Genomic DNA, 22270 nt, shown 5'->3' on the forward strand with positions numbered 1-22270 from the left:
ACGCATACAGAATGTCTTAGACATTTAATTTTACATATACTGTACATAAGGTTCAAAATAGGGCCACTTTCGCATCCTTCATGATTTTGAGAAAATGTCCCCCATAACGACCTGACTTTATGTACATATACACAAACATACCAAACAAAACAGCCCTTGGATGCACTTTAAGAGGCCATGACAAGATACAGATGCCTTGTATAAAAATCCCTGAAAATGTCTCTCAGTGAGGTAAGAACACATTAGTCAGACTCATTTCCTTTCACTCCCTGTTACACATCAAACTCATGCATTTGTTCTGAGACGAGACTGGCAATAGAGAACAGCTAATTACACATCATGTTTCCCTTAATATCAAAGTGCCACAGAAGGAGTAGCTGCAGCCTGAAGACTGTCAAGAGTAAAAAATAAAGTGGACAACCACACTGTTTACTTACACAATTGTTCCTTTGTGGTTAAAACCACTCCTACAGTATACACTATACTAGGGCTGGATATTGGCACTAATCTCCTGATTTTTGATTTTGAGTCACAAAGTCCCGAACTGGTTAATTTCGATTCTTGATTAATCATTTACATCATATAAATATCAATGTGGTAAAAAAGAGCTTCTCAGTATTTATCATGGGAACTTAAATTTGTTTTCCATTCAACAAGTGAGCAACATTGTTGTATAAAATTGTGTAAAGTGCTTATAGGCTATACTGTAAACACATTTTCCAATTATATGGATCGAGAATCTATTTTCCTTGGTAAATGCAAAATGACTACAACATGACACAACTGTATTTTGTTAGGCCTATGTGTGCAAAACACACATGATTAAAAAAACATTCACCACGTTCGAGGGTGTCATTGCTATGCATATTTGAGAAATAAATGCTAATCCATAGAGTTACATATGGACTTTCAACTAAGTCTAGAAATCCACTTTAATCAGTCTGATCACCCACAGGGCAGAAATATTAATGTCCTAACTAGTCTGTGCTGCTTTAGTCTACCCCTCTTGCAGATGTGATCTGTAGATTTGTTACCAGATGGCCAGAGCCAGCAAACCATCGGGAGTAAACCGGGGTTGGTCTGCATAGACTGTCAGTATTCATGTGGCGGTTTACAGGAGTGTTGTGACTCAAGACAGCTCATTTAGCCCGCTGTCATCTATGTTTCTTTTTAACTTTAAATAACCTTTACTGAATGTTGTAATAACACAGTTTCTTCAAACATTTTGCTGAACCAGCATACACATAACATTTATCACAGATGTGCATGTTTACTGAGAAAAGGCACAAACGCAACGATCGATCTTGGGATTTTAAAAATCAGAATTAATCAGAAGATTTTTTTTTATCCAGCCCTACACTAGGCTATACCTTGACTTGGTAACTGACAGCTAGATCAATTTTAGTTTCTGGCATGGTCAAGGCCTCAACAGCAACAGGCAATATGATGTAAAAGGTTATAAAAGAAGGTCCTTGGTAGAAGGTAATTAAATGCAGTTGTAAGCAACAGAATATTTAGTAGGGTTTCTGAAGAACAGTATGTTTTAACATTATTTCACAACAAGTGGCCACATAGCTAACACTGTGGTATTTGCCAGATATTAGATTAGTTAAGGTTTTCTGACTAAAAGAAGTTGAAAAAACCCTGCTTTCAAAGGTTATGCCATTCTATTGCAAGAGAGTTGTAACCAGACATCAGAAATGAAACTGGATGATAATTCAAGGTCACTGCAGTAGCTTATTCCCTCAGCTAGAGTACCACCAGAACATCTCAGATTGGTCCCCAGAAAACATTCCGATTAGCTAAAGACTCCTTTTAGACCATCAAGGCAATAATCATAACTGATACAAAGATATGCATGAACGTCCATTTTACAGCTGGTGAATAACAAGTGCTAGTCAAACGACAGTCCCAGATTTAACAGACAAGTTATGAAATGTCCTGCTATTATGACTGTACATGACCACTCATTAATGCCATGTGGAGAGTAAAATTCATCCTTGTGTTAGTCATTAAGGCAGTGTGTTCTTTGTGCTGTTCCTTTAACAAATCATTGTAGCTCCTTTTGGTGCAGAAATACTGTGAATGACTTCCTCCTTGTGTCAGCTAGCTAGGCATCTGACAGGCTCGGAAAACCTCCGAGACACCGCAGGAAACGACAAAACAGCTGTCCAATCAATCCTCATGTCGACTCCAGTGTGTCCAGCTGGAAGACGTTGTGATTGGTCGGTGTGGTGAAGAAGAGCTGCTCCTCGCTGGCAGAACGGTTATTGCACGGACTGTGCAGCCCCAATGTCCTCTCAAAGTCCAGGAGCTGACCCATGAAGTTGAAGTTCGGTGAAATGTTGGACTTCTTCCTCTTGACAAAGTCATAAGCATCATTGAGTGAAAGGTTGAGTCTCTGCATCAGGTAGGCCACGGTTACTGTGACTGAGCGACTGATGCCGGCCAGGCAGTGCACCAGGATGCCGCACTGCTTCGATCGAGCCTCGTCTGTGAGAGCAAAAGAAAACTATATTCCGCCGGAAGGACAGCAATTCTGCCCTTGCACTTTTAAAACTATCTTAAAAATTTTGATTGATTCATACTTCCTCGTGCTACAATGTTTAAGGGCTTTTGTCAGTGTGATCTGGCTCAGTGTTGACACAACAAGTAACACTGCCGATGGCACAATAAGGCGCTGTTGTTGACTGAGAGGCTCAATTATTGTTTTAATAGTCCATGTGAACTAGTAAACAGTGTATCTAATATCCTGTTAGTTAAAGACATTAGCAAACAAATGTCAACTTCACCTAAGTTGTGACCCTGCAATCAAACACAACACCAGAGTGGAAACAGAACTTCCTTCCTCATTTTACCTCTAAAGCTCTGTGGAAACTAGTTCATCACAGAAAACCCGGCTGCCACTAAACAAACAAGTTGCGCTTTCTGTGGTTTCAGGTGCAGTCATGGTAAGATGTGATGAGTGAAAAATGAAACTGAAACATAAGGTTGTGGTACCACCAACAAAAGATCTGTTCGGTTTCAAGAGTAAAGAGTTTTTGCTCTGTATAAAAGCAGTTCAGTGATACAACAGCTGACAGCAGCCCACCTGCCATAAACCAGCTTACCACATAATTGCTGTCAATAAATAATTTGCCAGTATTGATTTTACATTATTATTAAACATAACTAGCAAACGATGACTTAATTATTACTTCGGTATAGGTCTCATACACTAAAAGGTACCCTGCTTACATAGGCTTATTTTTTGACAAGACAAACAACACAAACTAAGAACACTTTTTTTGAAAAGTGCGAGTGTGTCTGTAAATGTTGTTTTAAAAAGACAGGAACTGAGCTACTTACCTATAAAGGATATGGCCTCTGGGAAGAACTGGGACAGGTTCTGACTCCAGTGATCCGAAATGGGAATCTGTTTGTACCTGAAGTGGCCGTCGTGCTCAAACATGTTGGGGAGGTTGGGTGTGACATTCAGGATGTACTTGATGTTGTACTGGCCCAGCACATCCAGGTTAGTGGAGTCTTTGGCGCAGCCCAGGTAAAGGTAGGGAAGGATCTCGACAGGGAAGGCAGGCTGGTTGCTTGGGATGGGGCTCTCCTCAGGCTCTGTGGCACTGCTCGGCTCACGATCAGACTCCCCGTCAGAACAATCTGAGCTGATCCGAAGATTTCCAAGACCCAGAACTGACAGCGGAGGAGAGGAGCTGGGACAGGAGCTGTCGAGGAGAGTCTCACAGTGCTCTGGGTAATCTGTGTGGAACTTTGTAAATCCCCCTGGACAAGAGCCAGAACACAACACAGCAGAACACAACAGTCAAAGTCTGATAAATGACTTAAAAAAAAAAAGTAAGACCTCATATAAATGACTAATTTTAGTTTTTTAAAATAAAAAAATAACTGGGTACTGAAGCAGAGCCTTAAAGAAGGAGCTCACGTTCCCCTCTAAAAGACCATTCATGAAATGCATGCCTGTTCCTGCTAGAGCAAAACATGGCGCGGCCATTTTGGAATTTTAATTGAGAATCTCAGTGACACACAATAAAGTTTTGAACAGCCTACAAACCCACAACACATGTACGGAACGCCTGAACTTTAGCGCAGAAGCGGCGTCAACGTTTGTAACACAACGATAATGAAGACTATTAAACATTACAGTCTAGTTTTTATTAATATGTCGCCATTTGAAAGTTTAAACCACCTTCCCGTAAAAACGTCTGCTGCATTTATCGCTTCCGAAAAAACAAGTCGGTAGCCTTTAATTCAGTTTATTATGGAGCTAGGCTAACGTTAATGAGCATAAACTAGCTTGACACTTGCAAATAACATTTTAGTGATCGGATAAAATGTTAAAGGGGTGTCAGTTAACGTCACTACTAACTTATAGCTACGTTATGAACTCAATCGCAAACACACTATAAATAAGTCACGTTATCTATTTTAAAGATATTAAAAAGTGCAGTTACGTTGTTGCTTGGATCAATTCGCCAGCAACCCTATTTACCTTCCAAGTAATATGCTTTGCAGCCGTCCTCCCATAGTTTCTGAAGCAGCAGACCCAGGACCGACGCCGGGGATCCACTTGCCTGCAGGTCCACGGTGCACTCGTCGTACAGGACCACCGTGTCCGTCTTGCACCGCTTAATGAACTTCTCCTTATCCTCATGGCTGGGGATGATAGTCCGGATAGGTATGTTGCCCTTCTTGAACCTCCGGAGCATTAGCCCCGGTATAGCCAGGTTTATGGCGGTCTCTATGTGGGATGATTCATAAAGCTCATGTGAACGGCAGTCGAGCAGGAGCAGAGAAGTGCCTCCGGACTCTAACTCCAGCTGCAGCCATTCCACGCTTTTACTCGGCGTCACATTAGACATATCGGACTCAATAGCATACTACATGCGAGCGCAAACACTTACTACATGCTCCATCGCACGACCATAAACTACATTTCACCAGAAAACCGGACGCGTGAGATTGTGCCCGGCCAGTGCATGGCGCTTCAGCTTGAGAGAACAGATTTCCCTTTTTTCCTCTTCTCTGTTTCCATCAGTCAGTGAGTTGGACCTGCCCCGGGGCTAATGGAGACCCATTTAGCCTCGGATTCACGAGATACAAGTTTAAACGTGACTGTTTTAGAGCCAATAATCTCTTCATCAACTTCAACTACTTCCCATGTTACCGGGCTCCTCCATGTACACTCTCTTTTTACCATTCCGATGCATGGGAGGTTTTTTTACTTGACAGTAGAGAGGGAGGAGTTTGTTCCTTATGATTTAAAGTCATAGTAGAACAATCTCAAAGTTTGGTATGAGTAGGTCCCAGATGAATCATTTCGGCAATCGCTATAACATTGTCGTTACAGTTCTGTCTGTGATATTATGGCAAGTTTATTGAAAATCACTAGATGTGATTCTTACATGTTTCCAAGGGACTAAATAAGTTCTGTTCTAGGCGACCAAATCACCATCTAGTGCCCTTGTATAACTTATTTTAATTATTTTCAGTGTCACTTCCATGGGGGCTCAAGTTCGTCTGAGTTAATATACAGATAATCTTGCACACTACTGGCATGCAGCTTCCTTGATTCTTATTTTTGAGAGTACAAATTCTTGTCCCACCTCATCCCACATGACAAACAAGAGGACTGTATTATTACACATGTTAATGTGTTATTACTGCGAAAGATACATTCCTTTTACCTATATTTTTTTTAAGTTTGAAGCCCTTTAGAAAAACAAGTCCTATGACACTGTATTTTATCTGATGCCATAACTATACATCTATACAGTACGTAACCTCACAGAACAATACTAGCTGTATCATACCAACTAAAGGATTACAAGTGCACTCTGTACTTTGAATTAGTGATGCATGTTGTTGCAGAAGAGCAGCAGATTTCATTGCAGAAGTTTGTTGTTATCTTCCCTAATACTCATTATCAGATTTTTCACAATGAGGAACTGAGCAGCCTGCAACTAACAGTGCATCACACAATGCACACAGGAGTCTTTCCCGCCATTTGGAGGCTTACTGGATTTACAGTATATAAATCAAGATTTGGTTTAGAGGAAAGGATGTGCTTCTTTATGAACCACATAAGGAATATGTTTTAATATCCATCCATTATCTATACCGCTTATTACATGTGGTGGGCAGGTGCCAGTTCCTACTGACACAGGGCGAGAGCCAGGGTCCACCAAGACAGGTCGCCAGTCTGTCACAGGGCTTAGAGACAGACAACCACACACACACACACACACACACCACTGTTCCACCGTGCCACTCATGTCTTAATATTTGAAACCAAAATCACCTGAACAACCCAGCCTGTAGCTACAGCATTGCAACTCAAAGCTTGATTCTGAGCTGCCTGGACTTGCATGACAGTGCTGGTCACCTGACTGCTCTACTTCCACCAGCACTGGTTACATAATGTGCTGCAAGCCTGAGCCCACAGTAGGTAATTCTCTCGGAGGAAAGAGAGGAAACATCTTTGAGGTTTTGCATGTCAAGTGTTGCTTTGAGGGCTTTCACGCATACTCGGTGGGCACACAGACACACTTCTGTCATGTGCAGATGTACAGTGGGAAGTAAAGGGCTTTAATTCAAGTAGTTTAATAATATAGAATATATAAGTAAAACAATACTACCTTGTATGAAAAAGCTATCTAAAATAAGGCTGCTACATTAATGGTAATAATGTCTGACAATCCCATTCTTTTAAAATGCTCCACAGCATCTGGTTTTACATGTCTAATACGAGGACACATGCTGTGAGGTACATGGAAGTGTGTCCGCTGCATTTTAAGTGATCTCCCATGTTATCTAGATAGAAACACAATATCATGTTCTCTCCTGACACCATCTAGCGGCTCATCATGAAAGCTGCTGCACCAGCTATGAGTCATCTGCAGAGGGAGGTGGTGTCTGACGTAACGGCCTTACAGCTGCAAATGGGAGACTCAACGTGCCTCCATGTGGTGAAAGTGAGAACACTGTGAAATGCATTTTATGAATGAACAGCTAGATGAAATGGTAAATGGTAAATGACCACACAACGGCCTTCCTGATTATACATGAGCAGCACTACACAATTTCACATTCAAGGACACATTGGAACACATATGACAGCTAATCTTTTTGCCAAGAACATGTAATGTAATAGTTCACATATACATTTATATACATCCTGAGTATCACCATAAATGCATACACCTAAAACTGTATGAACACACAAAAACATGATTGCACCACATTAGGGATTAAAGAATGTATGCTGTCTATATAACTGGATTGGGCTGAGGTGGGAAATTTCATTCCATCTGTTACCTCAGTCATTTTGTACTTGTGCACTTAAAACGTCTAGTATGAAATGTTCAGACTATTCAAATTAGTAGATCAGATGTTGCATAACACATATATTGTATGGCCTAATTAACATTAGCTGTCACATAAGACAACCCACCTAACCCCCCATACATTTTCTAAGTTGTTATAAGTAACGGTGCCCCCCAAGAGGTGGTCGGGGGGTGGGAGATAAAACTACTGAAACGGAATGCCATGTTGGATTTTATTAAATTATACAAATCACTGAAATTATAAAAGTAATAAAGGAAATCTGATGTATGCTGTTTTGTAATTGCATCAGAACTTTAGGTCAGACATTTTTTCATCTGTAATTCATTATTTTATTTTACAGAATATAGATTCACCTATAGCCACTTGTAAATTTTTACCTAGAATCTTGACATTTGAATAAAATTTCAGCTCAAGGCTATGATGCAAAGAATGAAATATACTTGCAAATAATATAAAAACTAAAGTGCTGGACATAAATGAAGCCTTTGGTAACAACTAATAATTAATATTTATGCTTAAGCAACCCACACACTGGATTTATTGCTAATGATGTATCCGAATTGGAAGTGATAATTATTGATTCGTGTGAATATCGTAATCTTAAGTTCAACCAAGGAATTAAACATACTAACAAACAAACTCTTTGCTGTATAGCCTCTGTAGTGTGCCACCTCGAGGGTTTTATGTAAAGACTGCTCAATGCAATAAAATACTTTGTGTCACGTGTCAGTACTTAGATCTGACGTCATTGTGACGGAAGATAAACTTCTTGACCCCACTGTTTCTTCTACCCTGAATCACTGAAACATGGCTGTCAGTAGCTACAAAGCAGGAGGTGAACAGTAGTCCAGTATCCTTGCCATGTGTGTCAGCTAGCTCATATTCAAGTCCCATGAGGAATTTACTCCTCCCTGAAAAGTTTCATGTGCCTCCTGGACCAGCACGATAAGTACAGTCTTGCTGGAAGGGAAGAAAATGAGAGTTGAATGAAGAGTTTTCTTTGGCAAGAGTATCTTTGTTTCATGTGTAAAGACCCGTGCAGAAAGAGTGCGCCTCTGGGACGTCCTCCTGCAGCTCCCCACTGGCCTCTCTTACTACCCTGTTGCTTTTCTGCACTATCTCTGCAGCCAGAAAAGGCCATATAGAACCTACAGCCTGGTCAGCAGGTGGCATGGTGGGTACTGGAGTCAATCTGGCTTCATGCTTTGGATCTATACAGCACAGAGGCAAAGTTCTTAATTATAATCAACCCACCAAATATAATATAGATCAGGGGTTTTCTACTGATTGTGGGCCAGGGACCGCCATTGTGACTACGAAGCAACCTGAGGACCACTGTTGTGTGATGGGTAGACCAGATGAGCACTTATTTAATCTTGAAAGTCATCTTGGCTTTTCTAACTTTTATATATTTGGATGAATTTCATTATCCACAAAAACAAATTAATACATAGAAATGTGTAAAAAAAAAAAATCATGATTCCTATAGTGAAATTACATTATTGAATGGTAACGGACCACCAAGGAGCTGTGGACCACTGGTTGAAAACCCCTGATATAGATCATTTGTTTACATTTAAATGACCACTAATGTTACTAATCTAGCAATGAATCATATTAAAAAGGATGCACTAATAAAAGTAATGTTCTCCTTATGACTGACCATCATTTGTTGAAGTGCCTTTGGACATAGAAGAAGACAGAGCTTGGACCAGATGTCTGGAGGCCGGATCAGTCATCACACAGCACTTTTGGGCATTGCTCCCCAGTGATGAATTCCCAGCCAGCTGCAGGAAAGCACTAGCCACAACAGTAGGAAAGGGCACCGATGGATCACCGTCCATATGAGATACCATTAGTAGAAATGGAACAGGAAAAAATGGAGCATTAAAAATGTGCCAAGACATTTTTCCTGTACATTTTCAAAGTAAGCAAAGTACACATCCATTATTTTTTTTCCATAAAGGTCAGATAATAATAATATAACCTGTGCCTGGCTACTTTTAACTAACATTATCAGACAACAAATGAAGACAGATGGTCAGTGCGATAAAGAAAACTGTACCTGAATAATAAATAACACTGTACAGTTATTAATGGCACCACTTTGACCATGTGAAAAGATGTAACTATTCAGGAAACTTCAACCAAAATTGTTCATATAAAAATGCTTCATCTTCCTCTCAGTTGTCTCCTAATGCCACACAGGCAGTTTTTTGTACCTGAACACGTCCTGGTCCACGTTGATATAACAGATGGAAAACGCCTTGTGAGACATGGCTGACTGCACACTAGTCTGTGGCCTCCAAGACCAGAGAGGATGTTATGTCAGAAGCCAGAAAGACTACTTGCTTTCACTCTGCTCTGTAGTCAGCTGTCTTTGACAAGTGGAAAAGCGAAGGCCTCTTGAAGACATGTCTTGTATGAAGAGCTGTCTAACAGCTACTCATGTAAAGCAGATGCACAAGCTATAACAGAGGTCCCACTCATGTTAGAAAACAGGGAGGGGCTAGGTCACTGTTGATGTTAAGATCATTGGTTACATTAAATCAAATCACAGCAGATTTAAGATCTACATATGATAAGCTAAAATGAACTCTACACAGCTTTCATTTACTACTAGATTCATCTGTTCCACACATTCTGATAATTATTTCAATATTCACAATGTCATCAATTGAAACATGATTTTATTTTAAAACTGGTGATGACATTTTTCCTTACAGCGCCAAAACCATCTTTGTACAGCTGCTTTTAACTTCTTTTTTCTCTGCTGGCATCAGGTCAAGCAGCATCTCTGGCTGCATAACTAAGAAAGAAACTGAAGAGCTTTTTTCTTTTTTTAAATACCTATAATCAGTATCGGCTCATCAAGGCAATGTTTCATTGCTGGCAGAAAAAAATGTTTTAAAATATTTAAGTAAAAGAACAGAAAAAGGACAGAGGAGCAATCATCCTTCCCTGATGAAGCTCAGATATTGCCTCATCCTTCCATTTAATCCAAACTTTCTCCATCTGCTGGAGAACAGATTATATTAAAGAACAGCAGCAGGAGCCCAGATTTGTTGTAATGAATCAACAGTCAATTCCAAACCACTAAATCATCATTCTCATCTGCTCACTTCCAGTCTTTGCACTAGCATGCTCTGTGGTTTTGTATGTTTGTGCACCAGCAGGTCCAAACATCTTGGGAATATAAACAAAGCCAGCAACAAAATGCTCAGATTTCTCAGTGGGATTACAGGGGTTTTAATGATATAATGAGGCATTTCCAAAACAAAGAAACACACATTCACTGATCAATGTGTAAACATTACAAATCAAACAAAATTAAATTAATTTTTTTTTTTGACAAAGTAGGCAGCACAGTTCACTCCTTATTCCACTAGGTGGCAGCATTGCGCTCACACCCAGCCTCCATAACGCAGCTTGTTGGGCAGGTAGGTGTTGGTGAGGAAATCCGGAGCTATGGCTGCCAGGGACTGGATTTCAGCCTTTACCTTAGTCTGCTGCATCAACTCCATCTGCAGAAAGAATAAACACACCGTTTTATTAGACATGCAAAAGCAAACCATGAAAACAAGCATAAATCATCAGGTGTTTATCCCTAACAGCCACTCCACAGCAGAGTGGCTATTCTGTCCTCAGTACCAGCTAAGAGCCCTCTCACCGACATTCCTCTGCCATGTGTCACATGAGCAAACTGTGTAAACCTCTGAGGAAGAACTTTTCTTTTTTTCCCCTTTTCAAAAAGGGGGCAGGGGGCTTTAGACTAACATTTTATCAAACAGGCCCACAAAGCAGTGTTCAAAAATATCACAGCATTATCCTTTTAACTGATGTTATAGTTCATTTTGAAAACCACAAAGTTAAAACTGACATTCATCCCACTGAGTCAAATGGTTTTTTTTTGCTTCAACTGGGACCAAAACAATCTAAAGTATATGAAGTCTCACAGTGGTTATGACTAATACATATATTTCAATAGGACACCCCAAAAGCTATATGTAAATAAATATTAGTGAATCCTTTAACCACACAAACTACAGTATGCTACTTAAAGTGACACATTTCAGTTACTTTTGTTCATCACACTTACTGCAGCTCTCAAACACTAACCCCTATTAGTTACTTTAAGCACTTTGCTTGCTCTCTCACCTCCCTCTGCCAGTCTGGTTGGCTGGTTAAGTAGGGCCTTTTGAGAAGGCTGCTGAGTTTGCTTTCATCTCTCTTGGTGAGGGGGATCAGGGCATCTTCAGGAACCCGCAACCTAAAGAATTTAATGTTAATTTTACTACACTTGATCTGATTAATTTTTTGTAAATGCCAGCAGGCAGCTCTGCTGATGGATGTCATTCCTACAGTATGTTTCCTCTTACTCTCAATAGACTTTCATTATATTATGTGCATGTTTATGGTGGAACATAAGCCTTCTGACATCTGACAAGCCTTTATGTCCTAAATTTGTTCAAGGGGACATATACTTAAAGCTCAGTATGCTCTCAGATGCAGTTCCTGAGAGGAAAAAAGAAAACCAGTAACCAAAACAAACAATCAAAATGTCCTCAGAATATAATCCCAATTAGAGGCAGGAGGAGGAAGTAGGAAGTAGTGAATGTTGAGTCCAAACCTCTGGAGGTCAGAGGGGAGGAGGCCTAGCCACATAACGCTGGGGACGGTCAAACTGTGGGCCTCAAAAGACATGGCCTGCGAAAAAACCCGCGCCCACACAAACACACACCCAGTCACACAACACGTGCAAAGTACAGCATATCACAAATAAACACACAGATAATCAGCACTGTACCTTAATAATGTGGTTATGCTTAAACATGTAGTTAATGAACACAATAACGATTACACAAACTTTGCACAGATCTACGTACAAAGAGATTTCCACACGCTCAACATTTTCACTTTATACCAAGTCAGTTCAAATATTCTGAGATGGATGTTTGATCCATTTTTACTTAAAGGGATGCATAATTACATGCTGCCACCACGGAGACACTGAACAGGCCACAATGGATAATATACAGTACAGGAATAACTGACATGGTGGGACTCACCACTGATCCGTACTTGTAGATGCACATGATCTCAATGCCTAAGAAAATCAGAGGGAGAGGCAGAAATGCTGTAATCACCAACATACCAGAGCAATTATCCTTTGAGCTTAGTACAAAGTAACGTATTACATATGTGTCTCGCCATGGAAAAGGGTTGGAAGTATGGAGACTGACAGAAACAGAACCATCCCAGTTGAAATGATAGCCAGACTAAGCATCATGATGCACTGGACAGGTGCTAACATCTGGGGGCTTAGTGGGACATGCAACCCTACAGTGTGTGTACAATGAAGAAAAGAGTTGTATTGTTGAATATGGGAAACTAAGCAAATTATGTGTGAGACGTAAAACTGGTTTGTACTCAGACATGATGTGTACCGTGAGGGTCCGCATCTACAAGAGCGAAGACAGGAATATGGAGCGTGTCCCAGAGCTTCCTCACCATCAGCCTGCTGTTCACATCTGGCACGCCTTTACCCTGATCCACACAAACACACACCTGTTATGTACACAAAATACTGTTACTACCCCTGTTTGAGAAGAGACAACATTCAAAGCCACACCGTGATCATGATGCAGGGAGAGAGCTTTGTGCAGAAGTCGTCATCCAGCAGTCTCTGGAATGTTGCATCCTTTTCAACGATCAATACAAATTTTGCAGATGATACAATATCTGAATAAGGTCAAGGAAAACAAAGACCCTCCGACCAAGGGGCTGTAATGGTCATCACAGAAAGAGTGAACAAAGATAAGACACATGCAGAAACAGACACAAAGTTTTCTCTTCCACAAACACAGTAAAGTTGTCACCTTACAAAGGATACTTCTAATCCCAGCTATATTTGATGATACCGCAGCAGCCTAAAACACAGGCACAAGAGCTGGTTTAACCAGTAAAAGATGTTTGTCACTTGAATTTATTCCTTCCTAAGCCATATCTTGTAGTAATACCGTTGGTTTTTAACTGTAATGTAGAGCAATATTTGCATATTGTTTATATCACATGTTCTACAGGACTGTGGAGGGAGGCGATATAATTAAAACAAGTGAACATAGCCGACTACTTTCTATCTGGCTACATGTCTGAATTGAAGTGGTCAAAATGCCAGTAAGGGCACGCTCAAGAGGATGATACTACTACTCAAGATGCACCCGCACACAGCCTTTTCTCTGATGCACTGCTTTGTTCTCGCTACTGCTGCTCCCTCTCTTTATGGGAGCTCATGGTGCTAAACTGTATCTTCACCCCCCTCAAATATAAAAAGAACATTAACATCACTAGCATGTACAAAGATTATTTTGAACTGGCACAGAGAAGATACAGTTTAGCATCATGAGCTAATGCAGAATGTCTGGAAATTGCTCCAACATGGTAATCAAAGAACTGGTCATCCTCTGTGTGTCTGCTGTGCTAGGTCCTGCTATATCTGAACAAAGCTTCGCTGGCAGCTCTATGTCTGAATGCCGAAAAAGCATCCGCTACACAGCTATATGCAGCCTGCAGATTCATGACTACCGTGTCTGAGAGGGGCTTAAGTTATAGTTGATGTCATGTTTCTCAGTCAACGGGGCAGTTGGTGTCTGTTAACAGCACTTACAGTAGAGCTGGAATAGCAGTCGATCCTTGTGCCGTCCTCCTCCATGTAACACAGATCACCTGAGATCAATCCCTTGGAAGTGGCCAACTGGTGACATAAATGTTGCACATACTCAAGTTAATGCATGGTCATGTTCTCACATACACATGGACATGTACCTCTTAGTGTGCCTCACTGAATTCAAACAAAATCAATTTCTGTCTGATCACAAGGACCAAATGTTTTCCACAGGTGTTTCCTGAGATATGAAGCAGAACAAAATGCTTAAAATGCCATGCTAACCTAACAGATTTCATCTGTGGGACCTGAACTAATAACAGCAAAGCAAATGCCTTGGAATTTGCTACAAGGCATTAATGTCTGAGGTCTGTCTTTTCTGCCATTGAGTCATATTATAAATGGTCTCTTACATTACATGGACACACTCACCACATGAAGTGATCTGCGAGGAACCTTCAGCATGCAGGAGATATCATCCACTATACTATCAACGGCTGACTGGGAACCAAAGAGCTGTGTATTGCTGTAATAGATGTCTCTGTGGAAACAGGTAAATCTTCATGAGCTCACATTCAGCAGTAACTGAGCAAAACACAACTTCTTCACAAAACAGCCAGCCATGTACAGAGTGTGAATTTTATCTGGCTTTATTCATTAATTTATTTAAACAGTGAACTGATGGTGAAATAACCACCTTTTCGTCGCATACGAGTTGCTCTGGACAAGTCTGTAGATGACGGAGAGAATCTTGACTATTTGTGCTTGAAACAGAAACAAATAAAAACGATTAATATTATCTGAAACATTCAACACTGTCTTGGGTGTTATATCACATCTTTAAAGGGCTAGAGTGAAAAGAAAATTGTTCTTAATTAGGATATCCATGTGGCAAAGCAACCACTAAAAGCCTCTTTCAAAATGTTCTGTCTCAGCCAATTTGTCACCTAAAAGTAGGCCTGACTTTTACTGCTGTTTGTGCAGCTTATAAGAATACAAATGAAAGCCACATGAAGTACAACTGTAAAGGTTTTATATGACTGAAGCAATGTCGGGTGTCAAGAACATAAAAATCGCACAAGAAGCAAAATAGAACAGAAGTGTGTGTATCTTCTCACCAAATTTAGTGACAGATGAAGGACAGTCACTCCTAATGGTGGTGATAGAACTTCCTGAAACCATCTGAAGCCCGATGGCACTGTCAAAACTTAAGCAGGTGATGAAAGAAAAACGTATGGGAATTCATTTGGAAAAGAAGGAAAGAAAATTGGCTGTTACAGAATATGTATACAGATCATGCATGCGCTACATTTACTTTTTCAGCTTTGAAAATCGGCTACCACCTGTAATCCATCTAAATGTCCCCACACCCTGAGGGCTACCTGTGAGAAGGCAGGAGGCCTCCCCCACATCTCACCGTCTTGATTCCTCTGTGAAACCTCTGGCACTCAGGCTGAGCCAGAATGTGCTGTAGGCTGCAGCAACGTTTGTTCTAAACAAGACCAGACAGTCTGCTTTGTTCTGAGCATAAGGCCTATGCAGACCAGCCACATTAAAGCACTGTGCAAATTTGTGTTTCTGTACGTGTTTAGGCCAGTGCTTTTCAATTCCTTATCATCATCTTTTAAGCGCAGGAAGTTGTTTCAACTTCAGTCTCTCTTTGAGTTTTGTTTTTAACCCACCTGGTTATTCATGCAGTGGGCACATTCAGACAGAGCTGAAGGGTGCATTTCCTCTTTAAGGACATTAAAGTGCAATCAGATCATCTTATCTGGCCTGACCTCCCAAAAACCTAATGTATACAGATGGAAGTTTGTGTATTTCTTTACACAACAGGACTGCTTATGTTTATCCTTTAAAGGTTACACAGACGACTGCAGTGTTGAGCGTGCAGACCAAAAAACTTTTCAGCATGCTATGTGCCTCTAAGTCAAGTTACCTGATATTGGCCCAGCTGGATCTGTTGGGCAGTGCCAGGATAGGGGCTTCATCTTTGGACAGACTGGTCACTATTCCTAGGATTATGTTTTCAATGCAGGTCAAAATTTCCTTGCTGAAAGTAACAATACAGTGAGGATGACAATATATCAAAAACATGAATATTGCAGCAGTCAGTCAAGTTACCTTAAAACAACAGAGAGAAATGAAAATTGATAACAGATTTGAATATGGACTGGCAAAAACCTAGCATAGCGCTTCTTAAGTTTTTTCATGATGCTTCAGCAATATTAGATTGTAATTATCCAGTATCCTACATCTTTTGGAAAATCTGAGGAACAGTTAATGGGCAAAACAATTAAATAGAAATGTCTGCTTTGACTAATCCAAATAAATGGAACACCTGAGAAATTAAGCTACCTTGAATATTGCCATGAAACAGTCCTGGTAACTGATTCATATCACTGCCCACAATAGTGTAATACATACTGTACTGTACCACAGTATATACTGATATGTGTCTGCTGACTCAACAGCGGTACATTTGTTTTCGTCTTGCCCTGTGCAGTTGTGTTGAGATTTATTGCTGACTATATCCATCTTTCAATTACTTTACTTTGGAAACATATTGTGTTTTCATTCACTCAACACAATAGGAATTCCTGTTGTACTTATCAAATTGTTATTTTAACCAAATTTTATGTTCAGAAATCAAAATTCACACACTAGAAGCCAAACTCTTATAAGTGAAGTGTCTAAATTTAAATTTATAAAGCGTTACTAAAAATATGGTCGACAAGTGTGGCTTTTATTTCATTGGGAACATGCTTGTGTCCTTGGCCTCTTCTCCCATTGGTCTGCTTTGGTCCTCAACCCTTCCACCACATAGCCCTACTCCTCTTCTTCTTCCCAGCAGCTGACATGGTTCATTTCCTAGTTTTTCCATTGTCAGATATTGTAACACTGTGTTGTGCTCTGCCTATATTCTTGACAATTGAAGGTTAATGAGATACACCTCAGCTATTTTACAGTAGAGAACTGGTTGATATACATTAACACATGTGGCTTGATAGAGCTGTATAATTGTATATATGCTTGACTTATACAAGACAACAAGTTCACCCATTTTGCATGTAATGACATCTGCAACGAGACAGTGACTAGTTCTTCTGGGAGGTAAGACTATTCAACAGTAGAATGCATGTTGATCAACATGACATAAGCAACTAGTAACGTATCAAAGCATTTGCAATTTGTTCAAAAGCAATGAGAAATTGTTTATATGATGTGCACAAATGACTAAATGATGTCGAAGTTGAACAAGTAGGCTAGTTTAGAGAATTTCATTTCTGATCTGAGAAATGTACTAAAGTGACTAAGAACTGTAATATCTTAGGACGGAGGGGTCCTAAACTTGAATTCAGCTTTTGCTACTGCCCCACAGGGGAAGAGCAGCTCATCTCAAAAGAGTCCATGAAACAGGTGACGTTAGCATATGTCCTGGCAAAGGTTTGTTAGTGCGGGACACTAGCTGACTAGCTACTGTAGGCTATATTTGGTAAGTTTCGGTAACTACAGTAAAATCTATCTAAACCGCACATAGACAACCTAATCAATCATTAAACCTATGTATTTTATAACTGTCCAAATGAAACCTGGTATATTAACCTCTTCGCATGAATAGCATTACTCCATATGCCGCTATAGTACTACACTAGACACCAGGATGAAATGCTAGCTAATCAAGCTAAAGATCACGTTAGCTGGCCGGAGCAGGTGCTGTGAACCTACTGACTGACTTCTCCTTCGACACGCTGGCAGTCTGGCATGACTTCGACATTGTTCATTAATTGAACACGGAGCTTTTCAACTTCAGAAAACAGCTCTAACACACCTCCTGTATCCATGTAGGTACCCTTACAAACATCCAGCACGATGTTCCCGCTTAAACATTTTGTAGAAATCTCGCGGGATTGATTGGCTAAATTCCCAGCATAAATAATTCAGTCTGAACAACGGTTTAATTACTACCGCAATATTTACAAAATAAGACAATGTGCACATCACGATATGCTAAATGTAGCCTTTTTGTATAAATATATTCAGTAGATTTAGTATATCTAGGTAACAAAATCCAGTCAACCAAACGGCAATTTTTGAAATATCATGCATAACTTAGAGATAGATTATAGCCTACTACACAATCATAAATAAAATGCTCTACTGTGTAGGCTACAGTAGCCTGAATTCAGTACTATTTCAAGGATTTAGCCATTTCAGTTGTATAATCTACACAATGAATAACACAATGAAAGAACTACTTCTGGCGTGCTACATTTTCCTAGCAATAGTCTATATCCTTGAATGCAATAATTGTACTTCTAATAGAGTTGGTTTTTTTTTACAAGGAGCATTGCTGCTCTTCATAAAGAATGTGCTCTTTCTGCACTTAGTCAATCTACATTAATGATGTGCCACATCATAATAACACTCATTTCTACAATCTCTTGTGATTGGACTTTTTACTTTATGCGCTCTCCTTTCTGCATTTGTGCAATCAGGTTGTCACAGTCGAGAGTGTAGAAATACCAGACGAAAGAGACAACATTAAGTACTGATGTCTGGAAATGACTACGAGAAGCTACCAGTCTTCCACCACCAGGTCAAAGTCAGTGCATGCTGCATCTATTAATAAGATCTAGGAATGTATGTGGGCCTGTTAGCACCACATTGATGTAAGGTACTGTAGTGGGCCTACATTTGGAAAAATCCACATTAACACCCTCTGTGGCACTCTGTAATGAGACCCTTTGTGTGAGCTTGCTGCTACTTGCCCAAAGGTGTGTCTAGTGTACTATGTGTGTGTTTCTGTTTGTGTGTGGTGGTTTCAGTGGTGTGGGTGGAGGCTAATTGGCTGTGGTTAGAGTACTTGAGAAACCAAATATTGTATCTGTCAGCCATATGGAAGTGATTTTTAAATATAATTTTGATGATGGTTGTGTGTAACAATAATGCTGGCCAACATGTTTTAGGTTTCTGTAAGATGCTATAAATATGCTCATTCCTTCAAAACCAGTTTCTTACATCATCTTGCAGTTGTGTCACATTAAAACAGTTAAAACAGAGAAATGCGCCTAGATATTATAACAATTATGTCATTTAGAGTCCCCACCTTTTAGAATTGCTGCTGTGTGTGTTGTGGTCTTTCTTGCACAGTGTGAAGGCCTGGTCTGAGTATGTGGGAGCTCCAATATAAAGAGAAGAGGTCTTTGGCTCTGACCTGACCCTGAATATTTCCTAATGTGGAGATTTACCAAAGGTTCCCCCTTTCCCCTTAGTGGTTTTGACAAGCTGCCTCCATAGTAATGTCTCTTAATTTCTGAGTAATTGCCATCTCTAAGTGATGAGGTACAACCCCTCACCCAAGCTGAAAAAAAAATTAATTTGTGGAAGACCACAGGTTGTAGGGGCCCTTTTTCTTCTGTTCTACAAAGTCGGAGACCCCTGCTGTTCCTTTGGCCCCGGAGAGATTTGTGTGGAGTGTGAGGCCCTAACCTGAGGAGACAGAGTGCAACGAGTCATGTGCTTTTCTCGGGATGAGTGTTTGTGCTGGCCAGGAGGGGGGAACATGGGGGAAGTACAGGGCTGCAGGGTCAGAAGAAAGAGTGGGGGGGCACCCGCTGCAGGTGAGGGGGATTAGCTGCAGCTAGAGGCCCAAAGAAACTAAATACAGATCTGTCAACCTAATCCTCACAAATAGAAAACAGAGCTCTGCCGCCCCGTCACAATCCACATAGTTCAGTACATCCACTACCGCCTCCTCTTCTGACTCCCTACCCCCCAGCTTTCTACCTCAGGCTGCCTTGCTCCTCTGTTTCCCATCAGCGTTTGGCCTGGGCCAGTCTGGCTATGCCATCTCCTCTCTAATGGCTCCTCAGACTTAACGTTTTCTAAAGAGGAGCTGACTGATCGTCCAGGGTCTTCTCTGAGTGACAGACCAATACGGTATTACAGAGTGATGAGAACAAGAGTCAAAGGGCCAAGGCCTCTCTCTGCGCTGACAAGAATATAAATGGGACCTCTTCCTAGAGCTGCAGGGGCCTTTATCAGACCCTCACACCTCAGTGACGGATGCTGATCAGTATGTTGCTGGGTGAAGTGACCAGCTCAGTGTCAAACCTGGACTCTGTGCTGATGACACAAGTGACAGAGTGCCTGAGTGATAACATCCTACAATGGATAAGCCTTACTCATTTGAGCATTATGGGAAGCTTAACTAAGATGGTATCTCTGACTATCAGTGACACCAACTCTAACTGATGGGTCTGGTTGGACTGCTGAGAGCTATGAATCAGATCCAAGCTTTACTGGTGTTCCTGAGTGCTGTGCCTGGCTGCAGACAGGCACAGGAAAGACCGGACATACCGGACACAGGCGAAAGTAGGTACTGAGTGATAGCAAGAAGGATTGCAAGTAGAAGCAACTAAATCACACACTATATGTGACCCTGAGCAGGAAATCTGTGCATGTCTTGCTACCAAGAAACTGATTTGTCATAGTAACCTCAAACTAATAATGTAGAAATCGAAGATGAGATAGGGCAATTGCCAGTTCCAATTTGCGTTTGTTTTTAAAGTGGTAAAATGTTTGCTAAAGCTCAGATGTCTTATCAGATATTTTCTTTCTTTTTTCATCAGCATTGACCAGCTAACAAATAGTAATTTAGCTAAAGAGTTCTGGTGAAACTTAAGGTTTAGTTCTCTGAACATCAGTCTCTTAAAAATTGAGTGCCAAACTAAATGAAACTGAACACATTTGGACTCAGTACTCCAGATTTATAAAAAAGCCATCAAACCCAAAACCTAAAGCAAAAATATTTCAAAGCCGTTTCTGTTTCATATACCCACCCCCTCCCTTTCTTCTGCCTGTCTCACAGCTGTGTTTCATATGTTCATGAGGCCCCTGGACGTGTGAGACACCAGAAGGGGAACATTTGCAAAAGCTCAGCTCCACCTGGCTAGGTTGTTTTAACAGGCTGTTGGTTTGTGCAGCGCACACAGCGGGGTTACGCCAAAAACGTAGACAAGGGTGTACAGGACAGACAGAGAGGGAGGGAGAGAGGGGAAAAAAATGTGCCTCCACCCTCTCCTGCCCTTGCACCCTGACCCCACACTGCTTCATTTGAGGGTCAGTTTACCCTGAAAAAAGGTTTTACTGTATCATCTGTGGGCCTACTTGGTCAGACTCCCCTCCATCAATCCTCATCCATCTCCCTGCATCCTCAGGCCTTCAAAAGACTACCGCCTGCTGCTCTCTGAGGCAACACATGAAATAAATATTAATCTGACCTCTGACCACATCCTTTGAGCTCCTAAATAGAGATAACCCAGCAGACAGAAAGAACACCAACTCAGAGATAACAAGGAAGAGAAGGAGAGAATAACATTATGAGGGGCTGAAAAGTGTTTCCTGTGTTGTGGGGGTGTTAAAAGAGTTTCCACTGCTGTGTGGCCGTCTTATGAGCATAATGAGCATAATATCATGCTCTAACCTGTTGGAGTGTAGTGGGGAGGTGTGTATCTTTGTGCAGATTGTCTTATATCACTGTGGGGAGAGTGAGTGAGTGTGTGCGCACTCAGATTGCACTGGTTAAAATTCAAGATTAAAGTCCGCCCAAACAGGGAACATGCATATGACCATAAATATGGTATGTAAAGATCTTGTGACAGCTATGTAAGGTTTAATAGAATACCTTTGTATCACAGTCATGGATGTACAGCTGTCCAGCTCACCATGGTTCTTTACTTGGGTAAACTGGCAGAAATGTGTCCACTCCCTACAGTCGCCAGGCAGGCATTAGTGTATGTTTTGTTTGACCACTTTATTGTCTTACATCTAAGCATGGAGGTCTTGACAGGGGTGTATTGTTGATTATTTAAACATGATAGTGGTTGCACGTAGCTTAGACAAAATACAGTTTAATCTTAGATACCGGACAAAAATTCAGACTATTCTTTTGGCTGTTTTTTTTTAAGTGGGCCTCATCGATGGAAGGTTCAGACTTTGTTTGTTCTGCATTTCTGCTTTAGTTCTCCTTGTCAAAGGGCCCTCAGTGCAGCTCACCCAGCCTGGTTTCAGCCTGTACCCACTGTTTACTGTGACTGTCACCAGGCCCATGGAGGTCCAAACACAGGGGGGTCTGTTTCTATTGTCCTGCCCAGGATTTTCAGCCTCTCTCTGGGCACAAACTGAGCCACAGGCTGGGGGGGTTGTTGGAGGAGCACCAGGGAGTTTGACCTCATCGACCTT

The 22270-nt window shown here is 40.9% G+C and overlaps 2 protein-coding genes and 1 long non-coding RNA gene across 6 annotated transcripts; 1 reads left to right on the forward strand and 2 right to left on the reverse strand.

The window, feature by feature from the left end:
- LOC109966139 (dual specificity protein phosphatase 7-like) lies at positions 1-5201 on the reverse strand. The gene is made up of 3 exons (XM_020610771.1): positions 4505-5201; positions 3349-3777; positions 1-2493 (listed from the first exon to the last, which is right to left on the reverse strand). Exons 1-3 carry the CDS (start codon positions 4872-4874, stop codon positions 2183-2185), a joined length of 1110 nt encoding a protein of 369 aa, XP_020466427.1. The 5' UTR covers positions 4875-5201; the 3' UTR covers positions 1-2182.
- LOC109966140 (uncharacterized) lies at positions 4646-9371 on the forward strand. The gene is made up of 3 exons (XR_002275729.1): positions 4646-4690; positions 6870-6986; positions 9038-9371. It is a non-coding gene; the product is annotated as an uncharacterized LOC109966140 (long non-coding RNA).
- A 1221-nt stretch (positions 9372-10592) lies between these two features.
- On the reverse strand, positions 10593-17935 carry spo11 (SPO11 initiator of meiotic double stranded breaks). Of its 4 annotated transcripts, XM_020610741.1 has the most exons (13): positions 17753-17932; positions 15963-16076; positions 15142-15230; positions 14721-14787; positions 14456-14564; positions 14027-14113; positions 13253-13289; positions 12992-13101; positions 12807-12906; positions 12429-12466; positions 11990-12066; positions 11518-11629; positions 10593-10883 (listed from the first exon to the last, which is right to left on the reverse strand). In XM_020610741.1, the coding sequence occupies exons 1-13, from the start codon at positions 17866-17868 to the stop codon at positions 10764-10766; spliced, it is 1176 nt and encodes a 391-aa protein (XP_020466397.1). In that variant the 5' UTR covers positions 17869-17932; the 3' UTR covers positions 10593-10763. The 4 variants fall into 4 exon arrangements, with proteins under 4 accessions (XP_020466397.1, XP_020466399.1, XP_020466398.1 ...); XM_020610744.1 differs by lacking the exons at positions 10593-10883; positions 11518-11629 and adding an exon at positions 12558-12699 and having other exon boundaries at positions 12006-12066; positions 17753-17935; XM_020610743.1 differs by lacking the exons at positions 12992-13101; positions 13253-13289.
- Between the last annotated feature and the right edge of the window lie 4335 nt (positions 17936-22270).

This window comes from Monopterus albus, unplaced genomic scaffold, assembly GCF_001952655.1.
Source record: "Monopterus albus unplaced genomic scaffold, M_albus_1.0 scaffold106.1, whole genome shotgun sequence".
NCBI classification, from domain to species: Eukaryota; Metazoa; Chordata; class Actinopteri; order Synbranchiformes; family Synbranchidae; genus Monopterus; species Monopterus albus.